General features: G+C 42.2%; 1 protein-coding gene across 2 annotated transcripts in view; it reads right to left on the reverse strand.

The window, feature by feature from the left end:
* NF1 (neurofibromin 1) overlaps nt 1–21950 on the reverse strand; it is a 252287-nt gene that overhangs the window by 210095 nt on the left and 20242 nt on the right. For both annotated transcript variants that reach the window (XM_060757064.2, XM_060757062.2), the window contains exons 2-8: nt 15375–15518; nt 13020–13103; nt 10826–11016; nt 9256–9362; nt 9070–9137; nt 4796–4871; nt 2519–2676 (exon numbers count right to left, since the gene is read on the reverse strand). In XM_060757064.2, the coding sequence (XP_060613047.2) occupies nt 2519–2676; nt 4796–4871; nt 9070–9137; nt 9256–9362; nt 10826–11016; nt 13020–13103; nt 15375–15518 (828 nt within the window). The remainder of the gene's footprint in view (nt 1–2518; nt 2677–4795; nt 4872–9069; nt 9138–9255; nt 9363–10825; nt 11017–13019; nt 13104–15374; nt 15519–21950) is intronic.

Consider the following 21950-nt stretch of genomic DNA (forward strand, 5'->3'; position numbering starts at 1 on the left):
TTTGGGGGGAAATAGACCTTGGTATTTGGGAGTTGTAGTTACTGGGATTTATAGTTCACCTACAATCAAAGTGCATTCTGAACCCCACCGACGAGAGAATTGAGGCACACTTCCCACACAGAACCCTCGTGACCAACAGAAAATACTTAAGGCCATTCAATCCAACTCCATTTACCAGGGCAGGAAAACGCAATCAAAGCCCTCCTGACAAAGAGCCATCCAGCCATAGATATAATTCACACACACACAGATATAGTATCATAGATTTGAAAGGGGCACCTAAAGAAGGACTATGATATGTTGCATGTTCCAGAGTAGGCAAACCACACAATCTCTACATCAACACTGACAAAGAAACAGCAAGAAATACTGTTGACCCATAAGAATAAAGAAATTACATATATTAGAAACCAGCACTTTCTAATTACTTTATTTTCCATATCACCAGACTGGGCCACAGCAACACGTGGCAGGGGACCACTAGTATTGTATGTTTTTATATTATTTTGCATATGTGGAAAGCGCTCTGAGTCCCCTAAGGGAAATAGGACTGTATATAAAAAAAGTTTTATTATATATTATTATTACAGAGCCCCAGAACTATGGTAAACAAAAGCCAATTAACTGGATTTTTTAAAAACTAAAAATGATGTCATTTTCTAAAATACTTTTCTTTTTGAGAGGTGTACTTCTGCCTGGACTGCACCATAGAATCATAGAGTTGGAAGAGACCTGTCAGGTTTTACAATGTATTGTAATGTAATATAGCTGAGTCATGCACTGCTAATGGGCTTCTATTGGAAATGCTGAGTCATGCATTAACTGTATATAGAACTTCATTTGGGGAATGTGTTCTGGCCTAGTCCAGGTGATTGTGAATGATGTAATCCTGGGTCTGAGTTAAGTTAATGAGTTGGGAATCAATCAGAGATTGCTATGTGTAATAGTATAGAATTGTATATAAGGAAGTCATGTACAGTGTATATTTCTCCTTGTGCTGTGATGTTGTTCGTCGAAGGCTATATGTAATTAAAAGAATCTGTCTGCTAAGACAAGATATAACTGTATGCTATGGTAAGTTTGTAATATCATCTAGACTGGGGGAAAGACAATGGTAAAACTGACAGTGGCTGGGCATGTAATCAAGTGTAGTTATTTAATGGTAGTTATTTAATGCTTTTAATGGTAATTATTTAATGCAACTGTTTATTTTAACTTATTGTACAATGTTTAGTATAGAATCATAGAATCATAGTATCATAGAGTTGGTACCATCCAGTCCAACCCCATTTCGCCAAGAAGCAGGAAAACTGCATTCAAAGGACCCCCGACAGATGTCCATCCAGCCTCTGTTTAAAAGCTTCCAAAGAAGGAGCCTCCACCACACTCCGAGGCAGAGAGTTCCACTGTTCAACGGCTCTCACAGTCAGGAAGTTCTTTCTAATGTTCAGGTAGAATCTCCTTTCCTGTAGTTTGAAGCCATTGTTCCATTCCGTCCTAGACTCCAGAGCAGCAGAAAACAAGCTTGCTCCCTACTCTTGATGACTTCTTCTCACATATTTATACATGGCTATCATGTCTCCTCTCAGCCTTCTCTTCTTCAGGCTAAACATGCCCAGCTCTTTAAGCTGCTCCTCATACTATTGTCTTTTGTTTAAAATTTTTATGTTTTTTTGTTTATACAGGCATTGAATGTTTGCCTGTTATTATGTTGGAAGACGGCCTGAGTCCCCATGGGGAGATAGGGTGGGATACAAATGACGTTTTATTATTATTACTATTATTATAAAGTTCTTATTGACACCATACTGTTTTTGTTGACCCTACTTTTCCACTTACAGAGCTATTTTACTGTTTTTCTTTGAAATACGGTAAAAATTCAAAAACATTTCACCTACGGGTACATCAATTAATGTTATTGGTATCTATTTTTATTTTGAAATTGACACGTAGCTGCTGCATTTCCCATTCTCGGCTTATCCTCGAGTCAATAGGACCTGAGGACCAAGATCTATTGGAAATTCCCAGTGTCAAGACCTTGCGACTAACAGCAACCAGACGCAGAGCCTTTACAGCAGTGGCACCATCACTCTGGAATACTCTGCCACCTGAAGTCCGTGCCTTGCGGGACTTATCAGCTTTACGCAGGGCATGGAAGACAAACCTGTTTCGACAGGCCTTTGATCTCTGATATTGTTGTTTTTAAATTGTTTTAAATTGTTTTTTAATTGTGTTCGATTTTAGCCTGTTCTTGTAAGCCGCTCCGAGCCCCAGGGGAGTGGCGGCATATAAGTTTGAATTGTAAATAAATAAATAAATACGTTTTCCCAGTTTTTTGTGGTAAAATTAGGTGCTTCAGCTTATATTGGGGTGGGCTTATACTCAAGTATATATGGTAAGATGTTCAGAGGGAGGTTCTAGTTTAGCCCACATGTTTCAGCATCACACAGCTTTATTAGTTTAAAAAATATTGCAAACTATTAGGCTGCCTGTGGGAGATGTTTTCCACCCTCTTCACCTTGTTTGCTTTGTTCTCATCCACCACATCTTTGGCAATGTCTTGGATGATGACTGGACACAAGACAAGGAGGATGATCTGCAGCGGCCAAACGGCGGCTTTGCGTTTTGTGCTTTCTGCAAACCCGTCCACCAAATCAAAGAGCTTCTCTGCACAATCTGCAAGAGACGAGACAAGACCAAACAATTAATCAATGCAAAAAAAACAAAAAACAAGTCCAACAGCATACACCTAGGCTCCAAATGCAGCCCTCTCATTTTTAGCACCATATCAATATTTAATATCACAGCAACAACTCTTGGAAAAAATAACATTTGCACATCACAATGACCTTCATGGGAAGGCAAGTCCTCTTTCCAACATATATACTTTTTCTGGTCCCAATTCAAGGTGCAGGTTCTTACCTACAAAGTCCTGAACAGTTTGGGACCCGCCCACCTGCATGACCGCATTTCTGTGTACGAACCCACACAATCTCTTTGATAATCTGAAGAGGCCCTGCTCACGCTCCCACCTCCTTTGCAGGCATGATCGGTGGGGACAAGGGAGAGAGCCTTCTCAGTGGTGGCCCCCCGACGCTGGAATTCATTCCCAGGGAAATTAGACATGCCCCAACATTGGCAGTCTTTAGGAGGAGCCTGAAAACGTGGTTGTTCCAGTGTGCCTTACCAGAATAAGTGTGCCTTACCAGAAGCAACCACTTGCTTGTGGTTGCTTCTGAATCGAGAATATATATATACCAGAATAAGAAGAACTCTCAGCAATATGCCCTCATACTGCACTTTAATACTGACTTAGGATTGACTGAGTTCCCTCATTTCTCTCTGAAAAATCCTATCCCAGTTATAATAATAATAATAATAATAATAATAATAATAGTAATAATAAACCTTTATTTGTACCCCGCTAACATCTCCCAAAGGACTTGGTGCGGCTTACAAGAGGCCGAGGCCCAAACACAACAAAAACAACAGCATCACAAATACAACAAAATAACTCATAAAACAGCAATAAACATTAAAACAATAGCAAATAATATTAGACAATAATACCATGACACATTAAAAAAAAAACTAAGGCCGGGCCAATGTAATGATTAAAAATTTAAAGGTAAATATTTTACCTTGTTCACATCAGCATATTTTCAATTTTAATCTATTACATTTGGCCCAGCCATTTTAAAAATGTTTATATGTCACTGTTGATTGTTTATTGTGTATTTTCTGTTCATGTGATTTATATGATTTGTATTTTATTCATTGTTTTATTGATGTTCTGTTGATTGATGATTTGTTTGATGTATTTTTGGGCTTGGCCTCATGTAAGCCGCACCGAGTCCCTTGGGGAGATGGTAGCGGGGTACAAATAAACTTTATTATTATTATTATTATTATTATTATTATTGGGAAAAGAATCCAGCTTAGATGGTTGAAATCCCATTTTTTAACGTCTTCTAGAAAATTAAAAGGTTTTACAGAAGTTGTTGCAATCAACAATGATCAAAGATGCATAGAGTATAATCTCAGTTTTTTGTTGTTGTTTTTTGTCGTGTCAGGAGCGACTTGAGAAACTGCAAGTCGCTTCTGGTGTGAGAGAATTGGCCGTCTGCAAGGACGTTGCCCAGGGAACGCCCGGATGATTTGATGTTTTTATCATCCTTGTGGGAGGCTTCTCTCATGTCCCCGCATGAAGAGCTGGGGCTGATAGAGGGAGCTCATCCGCCTCTCCCTGGATTCGAACCTGCGACCTGTCGGTCTTCAGTCCTGCCGGCACAGGGGTTTAACCCACTGCACCATCGGGGGCTCTCAGTTGTGTCTATGCAAATCCCCAAACTCAAAATTTGACAAAAAATTCAAAATTTCAAAAGCCTGAGCCAGGCTTTAGCACAGCAGACCAACCGCCACCTATAGTAAATCTTGCCCATCAAAAGGTTGACAGTTCAAGACTGGGTTGAGGTGAGTTCCTGGCTGTCAGCCCAGCTTCTGCCAACCTAGCAGATCAAAAAACAACAACATGAGTAGACAAATAGGTACTGCTTTAAAAGCAGGTAGGTAATAAAGGAGTCCATAAAGGACATACCAACAAGTCCCCTGTGGGGAGAGAAAAGCGGGACAAAAATTATATAAACAAATAAAAAGGGAAATGGAGGAAATGCTCACATCCATATCACATTTATGATATGGCGTCATGATTTGCACACTTCATACAATTGCAAAAATGAATGAAACTGTTGCCTGAAGAAATCCATAAGATATGCAAGACTTAGTGTTGACTTACCGGACAAATCAGTCTGCGGCGTCTGATACAGCTTTGTAAACTCATCTGGATAGTTTTCCACCCAATTCCAAAATGCCTAAACAACATCAAGAGACGTCATAAGAAATCATTTAGTTTGGAGAATGCATTTGCAATGCAGAAATTTTCTACCTGGTGATGAGAAGCCATCTTGTCGTTTCCAAATGTATTACTCTGATTCATCACAATATTGCCATATGCATGACAAACATCTGAATATGGTGAACTGGACTGTTGAGGTCAGCCTCATCCAGGGGCTGATGATGGATTCACTGATTATTCAGAAGGGATTGTGGGATTTCCTGCAGTTCGAAGTGCTGCAGATTCAGGCCAGGTTCAAAGTGTTGAAGGTTCAGGCCAGGAAAGTGAAACTGGCTCAGAAAGTGCTAAGTTGCAAGGTCAGTTACAGGAGCCAGAAACAACATCATTAGGTAAGGGGTTGAGTGAAGAAGTATTAAGTTAAATGGAAAACTCTCGAAAGCACTTGGTGTTACGGAGATAAGCAAAAGTCCTTCTTTACAGTTCAGAGCAGAGAATCGGCTAGGTAGGTCCAAGAGAATTCATGGGAAAGAGATAGAGAAAATTCATGGGATATGACATGATTTCGTGAGTGCTTATTAACAGCCAGTTGTTTACCGTATAGTTGGTTCAGGCAACGTTGGCTTTCAAAGGAGAAGCTAGGCCTGAGTTCTTGTGTCAAGTCAAGTCTTGGTTTTGGAATCAAGTATCCTTTTGTTTTATGATTCTTCCTCAAGTTCTCTAAGTAAACCTTTTGTTTAGGAATTTATGCTGTACTTGTGAGTTTCAGCTATTTCTGGACTGTGCTCCCATTGGATTTTTATGAGACATTCGGATTCCTGTGTGGCTATCACCTATTGCTAAACCTTTTTTGGATTACCCCACTCCTTTCTTAATTCTTGCTTTTTCATATACCGTATATTCCGGCATGTAAGACGACTGGGCATATAAGACGACACCCAACTTCTCCAGTTAAAATATAGAGTTTGGGATATATTCGCCGTATAAGACTACCCTTCTTCTAATGCACACCAAATAAAAATTTAAAAAGCATCAGATTTGATTTAAACATGGTAATTTTCCTATTACTGTCCCTCCTTCCCTGCCTCTCAGATCTCGCACATGTGCGCCTGCACTACTTCACTGCAGTCTTCAGGAGCAAGATCTGAGAGGCAGAGGAGAAGGTACGGTAATAGGATAGCAGGATGCGCCAGACAGGTTAAAGAGTTGTGTTTTTCTGGGCCCAGACCCAATCTATCTCTTTTTTCCATACCCCGGGTGCCCCAGAAGCTTGCAGCTTGCTCTGCCCTTCACTTACACCTTCCCGGTGAGGCGCCTCTTCACCTCACCATCGGGACCGCATTAAGTCCACAAATCCTGATAAATGAATTTTCTTCTACCGTACTTGTACAGCGTTGTCCTTAATGCTTTCATACAGTCGCTGCATACGGCAGGGACACAGCCATTGTCATTTTTGAGCTTCCCCCACCAAATGCAGCAACCACAGACTCTCCAATCCGATTGGAAGTTTCAGCACCCGCTCTATAAGACAGCTCTGTCTGGTGTACGAGGTTTAGCCCTCAAATAGTTCAATTCATTCCTCCGGGATCGGAGACAGAGGGTGGGGTGGTCAGGCCAAAGCTCTGAGAGCTCCTGCCTTTGCTGTGGAGTTCCCCAGGGTGCTATCCTCTCGCCCCTGTTATTTAACATCTACGTCCGACCACTTGCTGGACTGGTGCGGAGCTTTGGCATAGAGTGCTACCAGTATGCAGATGATACCCAGCTACTCTTGCATCTCGAACCTGGGACAACCGTGATTCCTGAGAACTTTAAGTTGTTTGGAAGCAGTGATGAGTTGGCTACGAGCAAGCAGACTAAAAGTCAATCCTGCAAAAACTGAGATACTCTGGCCCAGCCAGCCGCCAGAATTAATCCAGTCTCTGCCTGATTTCGATGGGGATGCTCTGGTTCCGTCTGCCACTGTTAAAAGCCTTGGGGTTGTGTTGGACTCATCGCTGACGATGGAGGCCCAGATCACTGCCATAAGTAAGCAGGCCTTTATTCATCTTCGCCAGGCAAGGAAATTGGCATCCTACCTTTCGGTAGAAGCATTGGCAACAGTAATCCACGCAACAGTCACCACGAGGTCGGACTATTGCAACGCCTTATATGCCGGCCTTCCAAAGTCAACGACCCAGAAGATTCAGATGGTCCAAAATGCGGCAGCCAGGCTCTAGCGGGATCATCTATAAGATCCCATATTACACCGATTCTGCAACAACTGCATTGGCTACCAATAGAACATCGGATCTCTTACAAGATACGGAACCTGACATTTAGAGCTCAAAATGGCCAAGGACCTTTATATCTTAGGGACCGCCTCATTCCTTTTCCCCATCAGTGGTCACCTCGATCCACCCAGGAAAATCTCCTCTACATACCGGGTCCTAGGGAGGCACATTTGGAAGCTACAAGGCGTAGAGCTTTTTCGATCTGTGCTCCAATTCTGTGGAACTCATTGCCTCCATATATTAGAGCAATGTCGGAGTTGCGACCTTTTGTAAAGGCGCTCAAGACTTGGCTGTTTGGTTGTGCATTTAAGTAACCGGATCAAATTTTGCCATAGTCACTGCTGAATATTTTTATGTTAAATGTTTTTATATTGAATGTTTTATATTGTGTATAAACTATTTTAAATTGTAAGTCGCTCGGAGCACTTTGGTGGAGAGTGACTAATTAAGAAATAAAGTGATGACGATGATGATGACTCCACGTATAAGATGACCCGTGACTTTTGAGAAGATTTTCTTGGGTTAAAAATAGTCTTATACACCAGAATATACGGGTATTTTATGTGTTTTTACAATAAACCATTTGCTTATACTGTGGACTTGTGTGGCACTGTGGTCATAGGTGGCTCCAGGCCTGGGGTGCAACATAGACAGGCCTTTAGTTTCACCCTGCAGGTCTCTTATGATAATAGTTTTTTAAAAAACCTAAATATTTCACATATTCTTATGTGATCCCATTGTATTATGCCTTCCTGCTTGAAGGGCAGGGGAAAACATCGGATTTGTTCTTCAGTACAGCTAGCAGGGTGTAAGATTTTGAATGCTGGACTACGAATGTGGGGACCAGACTTCAAATCCCTGCTCAGCCAAGGAAACCACTGAGGGATGTCAGGCATTCTCTCAGAAGAAAGCAAAGGCAAACCCTTTCGGAACAAATCTTGACAATAAAACCTCATGATATGGTGACTGCAAGGCAAAGCCTAGGTCAGAAAATGACTCAAAAGAAAACATGACAAAGCGGTCCAAGGATATAGGGAGATCTAGAACCATGTCAGAATGGGAAGAAATTTCGCACAGAAAGGTAAAATATACATACGCATCTGAACTAAAGGAAAATTGGTGCAAAATATTTTACAGGTGGTACCTAACCCCTGAGATAATATCAAAGATAAGTAAGGGTAAGATAAAAGATAAATGTTGGAAATGCGGTAAACATAAGGGCAACTTTATCCATATGTGGTGGGATTGTAATAGAGTAAAGAATTTCTGGCATGAAATATATAAGAAGATTAAAGTAATCCTGAATATAAAACTCAAATATAAACCAGAATTAATGCTATTAGGGATTACAGACTTCATAACAGACAAAAATTCAGGAAAAAATTTCTTTTACTTTACAACAGCAGTGAGAATGATCCTTGCCAGAGTTTGGAAATCTAATGAAATACCCACAGTGGAGCAATGGATACTAAAAACAATGGATATTATGAACATGGATATACTTACACATAAAATTTCACAAAATAATGTAAAAAACCCCAGAACAGACTGGAAAAACATGTTGGAATATATAAAAAAGAATATAAAGAAATTTATATTGGAACTTTTTGAATGAATCTTGAAGGATTACCACCAAGAAGCCGACGATTTAATTACACGAAGATAATAAAAATTATGATAACTTTTCTAACCTGGAGGATCCTGGAAGTATTTTACCCACTACACCCCCATTTTTTATTTATTGTGAGATATATATATATCTCTCTATATATACACAATCCATTTTATTTACTTTCACTCTTTCCAAGGGAAAACCCAGCATTCTCCAGTCTCAAGGAGCAACATATTCTAAATAAAAACAACTTTAAAAAAATGACTCAAAGAAACACAACTACTAATTTAAAAAGAATACGAGCCTTAGCAATTACAAGTGAAGAAGAAACTTGCCTTTTCAAGACTGTTGATAACTGCCAGTTGTGCTGCTTTCTTGAGGGCTTTGAATTTAAAGGCCGTCTCTGTAATAACATCAACAAGGAGAAAGATCAACAGGAGGAAATCCCAAGCCTCTCTCAAGCCATCCCTCATCGACCCACAAACCTCCAACTGAAAAAAATAAAAAGCTTTTCTGCTTACCTTGCAATATACGTTTCAATTTTGCACAGTCTACGCTGATGTACTGCAAGAGTTCGATGTCGTGAACATCGGCGTTGTCTTCAGAGCACACTGTCAATTCCTGCAATCTGGAAAATAATTAATACCTTCCTCAAAATCTATATAAACAATAAAAGTGGAAATCTGTATATGTTGATGTGGCTGGGGTGCTCACTTACAGAGACAAGCTCCTGCCTCCACAAACAGCTCTAGCTCCCCCCTACTCAGGAGACACCTGGCCCTCCCTCCAATGACATTGCAGGTTATAGTGAGCACCAAGAACATGTCCAAGAGCCCTGCCAATATCCTCCAGAAACACCATCCTGCCCACTACCCAAGTGAAGGCTTTCATACGGGGAAGATTTCATCCTAGATTTTATGTGTTTCCTCCACCACAGACACCCCAGTGTTTCTTACTCTCTCCACTGGTGTGGAATTTGCATGACCCACCCACTGCCTCTCCCTTAACCCTTTCCTATCCTTTTCTATGGCACAAGGCAAACAGGAATTGATCAGCAACTGATCATACTAGAGAGCTTTAGGGAGAATTCACCTGATTTATAGGAGTTTTAGGTCCTGGGATGTATAGTTCACCTGCAATCTAAGAGCACTCTTAACTCTACCAATGATGGACCTGGAACTAACTTGGCACACAGAACCCACATAATCAAGAAAAATACCAGAGGTCTTTGGTGGGATGTATAGGAGTTGTAGTTCACCTACACCAAGAGTGCACTATGAACTCAAACAATGATGGACCTGGACCAAACTTGGCATGCATACTCGATATGCTGAAATTTGACTACTGTTGAGTTTTGAGGGGAATTGGTCGGGACATTTTGGAGTTGTAGGTACTGGGATTTATAGTTCATCTGCAACCAAGGAGCACTCTGAACTCCACCGAAGAGGGAATTGGCAGATAGAGTCCCCATGACCAGCAAAAAAATGCTGGAGGTCTTTGGGGAAATTCACCTTGATTTGGGGGAGTTGCAGTTCATCTACATCCAGAGAGCACTGTGAATCCAAACATCGATGGATCTGGGCCAAACTAGAAACACATACTTGATATGCCGAAATTTGATGACTGGAGGGGTTTGGGGGGAACTGACCTTCCTTTCTGGGAGTTGTAGTTCACCACAACGAGACTGATGGACCTGGACCAAACTTGCCACACAGAACCCCCATGACTAACTCAACCTACTGGAGGGGTTTTAGGGGACCGACTCATCATAGTGGGAGTTGTAATTTACCATACAACCATAGAGCAAACTGAACCCCACCAATGATGCATCTACAGCAAACTTGCCCAACATAACAAACTGATGGGAGTTTCTCGGGTCTAACCTGGTATGATGTGAGTTGTAGTTCACCCACAACCTTATGTATAATTAAAAGATTTACTTTGTCAAATGATGTGGCAACGTCGGATACCCAAGCTAGTGGACAATAAGGTTTGCACCCACAACGAAGTATGAAGCCACTACAAAGTGATAATTTCACGACTATAAAGGCAGTTCGGCCTATTGCTTTAAGATTTGTTTGTTAAACCTACCTGGTGGAGATACGGCTGAAGACAGCATTGAAATTGTTGCAGCTGAGAGAAAAGAGAACCCCAGAAGCAGAACTACGAAGCTCTGCGGCATGTTGATTCCCTTCACGGTAGGTGTGGATAAAATGGCAGATCTCAGGCAGCAACTGCTTGACCAGCATCGTCTCATCGAGCCTCATGGTGTCTTTTGGTTGCTAAAAGAATTCAATTCATCATGTAATCACTTCAAACCTGATTTAAAGTTACTGTATATACTCGAGTATAAGCCAACCTGAATATAAGCCAAGGCACCTAATTTTACCACAAAAAACTGGGAAAACGTATTGACTTGAGTATAAGCCGAGGGCGGGAAATGCAGCTGCTACTGGCAAATTTCAAAATAAAAATAGATACCAATAAAATTACAATAATTGAGGCATCAGTAAATTAGTAAAGGGTTTTCCATGGACATTAAGTCCAGACATGTCCAACTCTGGGGGTTGGTGCTCATCTCCATTTCTAAGCCGAAAAGCCAGAAATCTCCATAGACCCCTGCAAGGTCATGTGCCCAGCATGACTACATGCAGCGCTGTTACTGAGGCATCAGTAGGTTATATATTTTTGAATATTTAAATAAAACTGTAATTTAAGATAAGACTGCCCAACTCTGATTGAACCATTATTCTAACCTTCTTCAATGTAAATGTGCTTACGTATCTTTTCAATAATAATAAAGATAGTAAAATAAATGAATAATAGAGTAAAATAAATGTAATGATAATAATAGAGTAAAACAATAAATGTAATAAAATAATAAGTAAAATAATGTACCGTATATTCCGGCATATAAGACGACTGGGTGTATAAGACAACCCCCAACTTTTCCAGTTAAAATATAGAGTTTGGGATATAGTCGCCATATAAGACTAGCCCCCTCTTCCGACGCACACCAAATAAATTTTTTTAAAGCATCAGATTTGATTTCAACATGGTAATTTTCCTATGACTGTACCTCCTTCTCTGCCTCTCAGATCTCACACATGTGCACCACTTCACTGCAGTCTTCAGGAGCAAGATCTGAGAGGCAGAGAAGGAGGTAATAGAATACAATGGTGGGCCAGACAGGTAAAACAGTTGTGTTTTTCTGGGCCCAGAGCCACTCTATCTTTTTTTTTCATACCCTTGGCGCCCCGGACACCTGCATCTTGCAATGCCCTTCACTTACACCTTCCCGGTGAGGTGCCCCTTCACCTCACCATCGGGACCGCATTAAGTCCACGAATCTTGATGAATTGATTTTCTTCTACCCTACTTGTACAGCGTCGCCCTTAATGCTTTCATACAGTCGCTGCATGCAGCAGGGACGCGGCCACTGCCATTTTTGAGCTCCCCCCACAATATGCAGCAACCACAGATTCTCCAATCCAATTGGAAGTTTCAGCACCCACTCTATAAGACAACTCCCGTGTATAAGACGACTCCCACGTATAAGACGACTCCCACGTTAAGACTACTCCCACGTATAAGACGACCTCTGACTTTTGAGAAGATTTACTTAGGTTAAAAAGTAGTCATACACTAGAATATACGGTAAATGTAATAATAAGAGTAAAATAATAAATGTAATAATAATAATAATAATAATAATAATAATAAATAGAATAAAATAATAAATGTAATAATAATGAGTAAATAATAAATGTAATAAATAATAACAACAACAACAGAGTAAAATAGTAAATAACCTTGACTTGAGTATAAGCCGAGGGGGGCTTTTTCAGCCTAAAAATGGGCTGAAAAACTCAGTTTATACTCGAGTATATACAGTAAGTGGAAATAAGAAAGCTCTCCCCCCATAAAAACCTTCAGGACTACATTCCCATTGAAGTTTAGACTAAGTTTACTAACATAAACAAGGAAACACCTGCAGAAGTCATCTTTAGCAGGAGAAGAGAAAGCTCTGTTATCTTTGTGCAGAACTTTTCCAAACTGGGGGAAAAACAGGAAAACCCATTTACTTAAGACATTAAAACTTATCTCTTTGAATGTTAGCTGCAAATCTAACATTCTTTTTTTCTCCAGCACTAGCCTGAGTTGGAAGCAAAGGTATACACTTTGTGCTGCCATTTCCACCCTACAAAAACATAAACTTCCTCAACCAGTTGAAAAGCAGGTTGTCCGTGTGCAATTCACCAAGGAAATCCAGCAAGGTACTCACCCCAGCGAGACATTTTTCCAATGTGTCCAAAATAATAAGCTGAGAGAGATACAAGTTCTTTTCAGCAGCTTCTCCAAAGATCCTCTAGAAAGGAAAACAATCATGTCGTGTTTAGGAAAACAGACTTGGAGCCCATCACTCAATACAACAATATGTCTGGTTTACAAATCAGACTAGAACCAGGATAACAGCATATATATTGGATCTGTAGAATAAGCTGATGGACACAGGAAGTATACATAAAATTTCCTTCAAAATTCGATAGGGAGGAAGAGAAACTAAATGGTAAACAAATGCAATTTCCAAAGTTCCCTTCCTAAACTGCAACATAATGGTAGATCTGTTGACTCCCACTGGTTGAAGGACAAGTATGAAAAGTATGGGAGATCCTGTTACTCTGCCCCCACCATGTTCACTTTTGTTTTCCCAGGGCTTTAATGCTCACCATTTGCCTGTGCCTTTGGAGACAAATGCAAAGGATGTGATTTTGTGCTAGTTAGACATGATTGATCAATTTGGTCCTGTTTTAAGAAAACTCATTATAACAAATGATGGGAGGAGAAGGTATTTTTAAAAGGCAGCATCACACCAGAAATAAAAGTATCAGGGAGAGGAAAGTGTCCCTCTTGGCACAGCAAGGCAGCAGTCTTTCTTTCTTTCCCTCCTTCTTTTTTAATTTACTTCCTTCTCTTCCTTTCTTTCCCATCTTTCTTTTTTCCCTAACTTTCCTCCCGCCTTCCTTTTCTCGCTCCTTCCCCCTCTCTTTTCCTTCCTTCCTTTGCCCATGCCTTCTTTCTTTCGCTCCTTCTACCGCCAATACTCCATACATCACTCTCTGAAATCAATGGGGAGATGCCGCTTCTGAGGAACTGACACCTTTGCAAAGGAGAATGGTGGTGCCAGCGATGTGCCCCTTTCTCTCCCTCCCACTCTGGGGGCCACAACCACCGAGAGAGAGAGAGGAGAGGAGTGAGAGCTTTGAGAGAGGGGAAGAGGAATGAAGGTGTACAAGAGAGGGGGAGAGGAAGGCAAGCGCAAGAGAGGGAAGAGAAAGGAAGACATGCAAGAGAGGGGGGAAGGAAGGCAAGCCTGAGGGAGAGGAGAAAAGGAAGGAAGGCACAAAAGAGGGGGAGAGGAAGGCAAGCGCGAGAGAGGGGGGGAGAGGAAGGAAGGTGTGGAGAGGGGAAGAGGAAGGAAGGCATGCGAGAGAGGGGGAGAGGAAGGCAAGCGCAAGAGAGAGGGGGAGAGGAAGGAAGGCGCGCAAGAGAGAGGAAGGCAAGCATACGAGAGGAAAGAAGAGGAAGGAAGGTGCACAAGAGAGGGGGAGGGGAGGGTGAGCGCAAGAGAGAGGGGGAGAGGAGGACAAGCACGCGAGAGAGGGAAGAGGAAGGAAGGCATGTGAGAGAGGGGGAGAGGAAGGCAAACACGAGAGAGAGGGGAAGAGGAAGTCAATCACGCAGGAGAGGGAAAGAGGAAGGAAGGTGCACAAGAGAGGGGAAGAGGAAGGAAGGCATGCGAGAGAGGGGGAGAGGAAGGCAAGCGTGAGAGAGAGGGGGAGAGGAAGGAAGGCGTACGAGTGAAGAGGAAGGAAGATGCACAAGAGAGGGAGAGAGGAGGATGAGCACAAGAGAGAGGGGGAGAGGAAGGAAGGCGTGCGAGTGAAGAGGAAGGAAGATGCACAAGAGAGGGAGAGAGGAGGATGAGCACAAGAGAGAGGGGGAGAGGAAGGCAAACGCAAGAGAGGGGGAGAGGAAGGAAGACATGCAAGAGAGGGGGAGAGGAAGGCAAGCACGAGAGAGGGGGAGAGGAAAGAAGGCACGCAAGAGAGGGGAAGAGAAAGGCAAGCGTACGAGAGAAGAGAAGAGGAAGGAAGGTGCACAAGAGAGGGGGAAAGGAGGGCACGTGTGAGAGAGCGAGAAGAGGAAGGAAGGCATGTGAGAAAGGGGGAGAGGAAGGCAAGCGCACAAGAGGGGGGAGAGGAAGGCAAACACGAGAGAGAGGGAAAGAAGAAATCAAGCACGCAGGAGAGGGGAAGAGGAAAGAAGGCGCGAGGGGGGGAGATGAAGGCAAGTGTGTGAGAGAGGCAAGAGCTGGGTTGCTGTACAGAGGTGGGGGTCCTGGCAAGAAAGAAGGGCTTCTTTCAGCCCCACACCTTCCCGCCAGGACCGTCACTCGAGTATAAGTTGAGGGGTTTTTTTCAGCCCTAAAAAAGGGCTGAAAAACTCAGCTAATACTTAAGCATATACGTTAATTCCCAAATAATCACCGGAAGTTTGGGAAGCTAACACATTTTAATCTCCATAGTTTGAAAAATGCTCCACCAAGCCCATATCCAAGTAAAAGACAATCACTCACCATGTTGTTAACATTTTTTAAGATGTTGGTGAGGCCACTGATGACAAGGGAAAACTTGTACTTGGAAATGTTGATGAGACATTCCTTGTTATGGTCCGTGCTGACTTTGGTGTGGGTATTCTGTTGGCTGACTCTGATTGGAAGCTGCAATGAAAATGAAGATTTGGTAAGCACTCCCATGAAAGACAAGTCAAGCTGTTGAACTGAAGATTGTTTCAACCTGTGAACTTTTAAAACAACTCTCAATATATTAATCATTTCCGATATAATCATAAGAGTTGGAAGAGACCACAAGGGCCATCCAGTCCAACCCTATTCCATCAGGCAAGAAAATACAACCGAAGTACTCTCAACAGAATACAACTTCTTGCTTCACCTACTGTATTTCAGCAACGTAATATCAAGAGACACCATAATGTACTAGTTTGAGTATTGGATCAGGACTGAGACACACCAGAATGTGAATCCCCACTCAGGATGAAAACCCGTCGACATTAAGCAAGGCAATCTCAGCTTCAGAGTGAGGCAAGGCTAAACCCTTCCAAACAAATCTGTGCTAGGGTCGTCGGGGTTTCTTGTTGAGAGCCCTCAAACCATCCTGAAGGCACAAAACAACATAAAGTAAATACAACCCGTTACTAATACTAAAATAAAATAGTATATCAGATAAGCTTCCAATTTGCTTGAATCTTTAAGCCACACTAGTGAACACAATCCTACACAACCACTGGATGTAGATGGCCTCAAGATTCCAAACGAGACCATAATAATCAAATCCATATACCTGCAAAATGTGGAGGGCCAGCTGTATATAAGGTCCAGTGCAATCTTTCCCATCTCCTTCTCCCCACCACTGATCATTGCTGTCCTTTCCCTCTGTAGTGCTCCTTCATGGTAGTGCTGTTTCTGATTGAAGTCCATACAAAGAAGTCTCAATCAAGTAGAGCAGTGGTTCTCAAACTATGGGTCCCCAGGTGTTTTGGCCTACAACTCCCAAAAATCCCAGCCAGTTTACCAACTGTTGGTATTTCTGGGAGTCCAAGGCTAAAACATCTGGGGACCCAACAGTTGAGAACCACTGGATTAGAGAAAAGTAGAATGAGAAGGAAAGCAAACAGCATCACACAAGAAGAGGAGCAACCGCCAACATCAGCACTTTCCTGTAAGGCCCAATTCCAACCATGTAACTGTGGGAGGCTTCAGCAATAGACTATTCTGCACCACACTGCTCAAAAGACCTGGTATCTCCAGCTGGTCTGGGGACTCCAGTAAGTTATGGGTCCTGGTGCATGGTCAGGAATATCAACTGCTATCACGAAGTCTATCTGAAGCCAAAAGATGCAACTCCACACTCTAAAGCAGGGGTCCCCAAACTTCTTAAACAGAGGGCCAGGTCACAGTCCCTCAAAACTGTTGGAGGGCTGGATTATAATTTGGAAAAAAGTCAATGAATTCCTATGCACACTGCACATGTCTTATTTGTAGTGTAAAAAAACTCACTTTGAAACAATACAATAATTAAAATGAAGAACAATTTTAACAAATATAAACTTAGTAGTATTTCAATGGGAAATGTGGTCCTACTTTTGGTTTATGAATTAAGGTGGTTGTTGTTGTTGTGTGCTTTCAAGTCGTTTCAGACTCTGAGTGAGGGCCGGGTAAAGGACCCTGGAGGGCTGTATCCGGCCCACGGGCCGTAGTTTGAGGACCCCTGCTCTAAAGCTACAATTCACATACACAAAGAAAACAGTGTCCCAGAATTTGCCTAGAAATAGTACAGGGAGCCAGCTGATATGCAAGGCTTTGTCACTGGTACACTTGCTGTGTTCATAACAAAAGCTCTCAATATCTAAAACCACAGACATACTTAAGGAGCAATTTTGGAGCACTTAAATTGGCATTTCACAAGCATCTCTAAAATGAGCAGAGGAAGCTTTAACACACAAATAGGGTGAAACAAGCATTATCACTGAAACTCAGTGAAAGCGAAGTCCGTGTTTCAGAATCTTAGTTGTATCTTCTGTATGGGACAGTTTCATTTTACTAACAAAGCCCCCTCTTCCCACAAAAGTAAACACTCTGTAGATCAGTACAGAAGTGCAGGCATGCAATTTAGAGAAACCCAACCCAACTACAGAGCCCAAAGCGATTAAAACTTAATGGGATTTAAAACCAAAAGGAAAAATGCTTCCTGCTTGCTGACACCACATAAATTATGAAGTGCAGGACTCTAATTGCTAATCATTATTTGAAATGATGGGGATAACACCAGGCTAGGCATGGTAAGGTGCAGAAAGCATTGACTTCTCTGGAAAAGACTCTGGGAAATGGCTACAGAAGGAGAAAGAAACTGAGACATCAGTAAGAAAGATTCAGCATCAAAATCTATAGCTTGTGTATAAGGAGAGTGTGAGGTATCAAGTTAAGCAACCATATACTAAGAGCCGCCGCAAACTAGGTTCCTGCGGGAGCAAACCTTGCTAGCACGTCCCTGACGTCATGAGACTGCGCCTCTCTCTCCGCCCCTTTCTCCGCCCCTTTCTCCGTGCCAGCGTGGTTTTTCCTTTGCTAGGGCAGCATTGCCCGCATTTTCTCTCAGTTGAATTCTGCCAACTGAGAGAGTACGCTGGGAATGCTGCCCTAGCAAAGGAAAAACCACTCTCGCACGGAGAAAGAGGCGGAGAAAGGGGCGGGGCGAGAGGCGGAGTCTCATGACGTCAGGGACGTGCTAGCAAGGTTTGCTCCCGCAGGAACCTAGTTTGCAACGGGTCTAAGAGTCCATTCTGCTTCCAAGAGCGACCTGTGAGAAAGCCCTCAAAGCAAGGTGTGCAACCAACAACACAACCCACCCTTCAGAATGAGTTTTAGCTGTTATTTTGAGACAATGCTGATCATGAGTCTCCTCATGAGTGCAGCCTCTTCAGGGCAAAGAACTGTAGTCCACTAACTATGGAGTGTATAATTGGAGATGCTTGAAGTCTGCAAGGAAGTTACGAGTAGCAAGGGGGAATCTGTAAGCTAATGATAAGCATCTGATACAGCTGCCTAAAACACTAGTATTTCAGGATATGGGTGGAATGGTAATTCTACCCAAATGTACTTAGCCTTCACTTTGGCATGCCAGTCCTTCCAACAGCAAGCGAGCCTACACATCCCTTACCTAAAACTGAAGGGTATCCCAAATGTATCCAAAGGACAATGAGCATAAAGAAAATGTCCACTTTGCATACAACTCCCTGATTCCATTCTGTATTAAGAGAATATGGGGATGACATCTGTATATTAAAAACAGGGAGCAGTCACCCCAACATTTTTCTTTTCAGTCATTTCCCTGCTCAGAATCAATCTGCAGCAAATTCAGCTAATCCTGAAGAAATACAGAATAGAGTTAAAGATACTATTCTCTGTCCAACATCTCACTGTTCAAAATCGTCTTTCCTAACTTCTATAATCATAACATCTATTTCTGTCTTATTGACTGTAAGGTAAGGTAAAGGTTTTCCCCTGACATTAAGTCCAGTCGTTGTTTTGCTTGCTTGTTTGCATGCTGCAAGTCGCTTCTGGTTGCTTCATGGCTCTTAATGAGACATGCCGCATCGTCACAGGGTGTCTGCGCCCTACACCACTGGAGAAATTACACTGTTTAGCCAGTATTGCACCACCTGACATCCGCCGGGAAGTAGCAGCCAATAGTGAAAGGACCAAGGCAGAGACATCTCCAGCTCATCCCCTGTTTGGGTATCAGCCAGCACGTCAACGACTTAAATCAAGAAAGTTTTCTAAGATCTACAGAGACACTCGTTGGAACACCTCAGCAAGCGAGAGTCCAAAAGTGGCAGGCTCAAACCCAAAACCTCAATCAATGGCTGCTACCAAATGAGAGACTCCCTACTGGGCACACAGAAAACTGGGCAACTTGGAAGGCGCTGAACAGACTGCGCTCTGGCACCACGAGATGCAGAGCCAACCTTCAGAAATGGGGCTACAAAGTGGAATCCACGACATGCGAGTGCGGAGATGAGCAAGCCACTGACCACCTGCTGCAATGCAACCTGAGCCCTGCCACATGCACAATGGAGGACCTTCTTGCAGCAACACCAGGGGCACTCCAAGTGGCCAGCTACTGGTCAAAGGACATTTAATCAACTACCAAGCTTGCAAACTCATCATGAACAGACTGGGCAGGGCTTGAGAAATCCAAGGCTGGAGTTAAAATCGCTGGAAGGAACATTTACAACCTTGGATATGCAGATGATACCACTTTGATGGCCAAAAGTGAGGAGGAGCTCTCTAACCAAGGTGAAAGAAGAAAGGGCAAAAGCTGGGTTGCAAAAAAAAAACCCAATAAGATTATGGTAACCAGACTGATTGATAACTGCCAAATAGACGGAGAAAACATGGAGGCAGTGACAGACTTTGTATTTCTAGGTACAAAAATGACTGCAGACACAGATTGCAGTCAGGAATTCAGAAGATGTTTACTTCTTAGAAAGAGAGCAATGACCAACCTTGATAAAACAGTGATGAGTAGAGACATCACACTGGAAACGAAGGTCCACATAGTTAAGGCAATGGTATTCCGCATAGTAACCAATGAATGAGAGATCTGGACCATAAGGAAGAATGAGTGAAGGAAAACAGACTCTACTGAACTGTGGTGTTGGAGGAAAATTCTGAGAGTGCCTTGGACCATGAAAAGATCAAAACAGTCCATACTCCAGGAAATAAAGCCCGTCTGCTCACTGGAAGGAAGAATATTAGAGGCAAATATGAAGAACTTTGGCCACATCATGAGAAGAGCTTAGAAAAGACAATGATGCTGGGGAAAATGGAAGGAAAAAGGAAGAGGGGCTGACCAAGGGCAAGACGGATGGATGGTATCCTTAAATTGACTGGCTTGACCTTAAAGGAGCTGGGGGTGGTGATGGCTGAGAGGGAGCTCTGGCCTCGGCTGGTCCAGAAAGTCATGAAGAGTTGCGACTGAACAAATAAACAACAGCAACATCATTATATATCCAATAGGGAATGTTAGGCGAAAAAAAGAAACACCCTATGATTCCCTTTATGGTTGCTGAGACAGAATCATCACTGACAGATTTCAGGGAAATAAATGCAGGAGATCTACTGGCACCTTAAAGGCTTGCAAATCACATGGCCTGATTCCAACAACACACTAAAGTCAAGCATGACGAAGTCCAGACAGAAGAAGCCTCAGGCTCATACACTTCCTCCAGCCTTTAGCACAGCCACAAGGAAGAGTTCAGGAGCTCTCAGGTGTAATGAACAAACTCTGTCTAATAGTAACTGATTTGGCTTTAAGAATATGTTCTGTTTAGTTCAGGAGAACCTGGCGTTCTCCAAACCTTTCAAGTTACAGTGCTTCTGTCCATTGGTCAACCTGGCTAGGGTTTCCAGGAGTGGAAGTCCAAAAGACCTGGTGGTCATCACATTGTCTATCTCTGCTTCAGCCCAAAAATGTATTTCAAGGAATTCAAAGAAGTAATCAGATGTTGTCAGGTAAATTTTATTGCCAAAATTATATTTAAAAATTCAGTGGTGACTTCTTCCACCTGGCACAAACTGCCCCACAAGTGTCTTTTCCCAATATAAATTCAGAAAGGCAAGAAGAAGAATATATGAGTTAAAATTCACATCTGAAGCTTTCGAAAGCAAGACAGATAAGGCTAGAAATGACTCCATGTCTCTAAGAAAGTAGTCCTGCTCCACGAACACTAAGCACTTTGTTCCAAGGGGCATCCACAAATTCTTCAAAAGGTCATAGACCAATCATTTTCCTCATGCGTCATTTAGCAGTAAGTTGGTTGCAAGCAACTCAAGAGTGGAACAAAATCTTGCTGAAAAATCCAGTCTGAGGAAGTTTTGCTTTGATCAAAATGACACAGAAATGGCACATCTGCAAGCCACATTTAGGAAAAATGCACATTTCTCATGAAATACCGATGGTTAAGTGCCAAAGACGTAATTATTTTCTTCCAGATTCTTAGTAAAATCCCTAAATACAATGACCTGTGCCGTAACTATCTCTTCTCATGAGTGATGCAAAGTGTCACAGCATATTCCAGGAGTTTCAGCTACACTCTCAATGGATACCTTTGCTAATGTTCAAAATCCAGAGCTGTTACTTTCCAACAATTTGCATGAGTTTGAAGCAAAAATATCTAGACTTGTAGGCTTCCTTAATCACTGAACCAATGGTCAAGATGCCCTACAAAATCCTCACCAGACCAATTATCCTATGAAATCCAATGTTTAGTCCTAGCACCAATCATAGTATTGTATCAACCAACAAGAACACCAAGCTAGTAATCATCTAGTGCCAAGGAACAATATAATATTTGTGCATATATTAATCTCTATATAGAAAATGTTTGTATTTTCCACTTAAAATTTTTGAGCCACGCAAATAGGTGGGATTTAGTATGTAGCTATACATGAGAAATGATTTTTTTAAAGAGATGTGTTTAAAACACAGACATTTTTACAATTCTTGGAAGTTGGGGCATATATCGAATAGTGAAGGCAATAGCAAAAAGCTGAATTAGCATGTACACAACC

This window comes from Anolis sagrei, chromosome 11, assembly GCF_037176765.1.
Source record: "Anolis sagrei isolate rAnoSag1 chromosome 11, rAnoSag1.mat, whole genome shotgun sequence".
NCBI lineage: Eukaryota > Metazoa > Chordata > Lepidosauria > Squamata > Dactyloidae > Anolis > Anolis sagrei.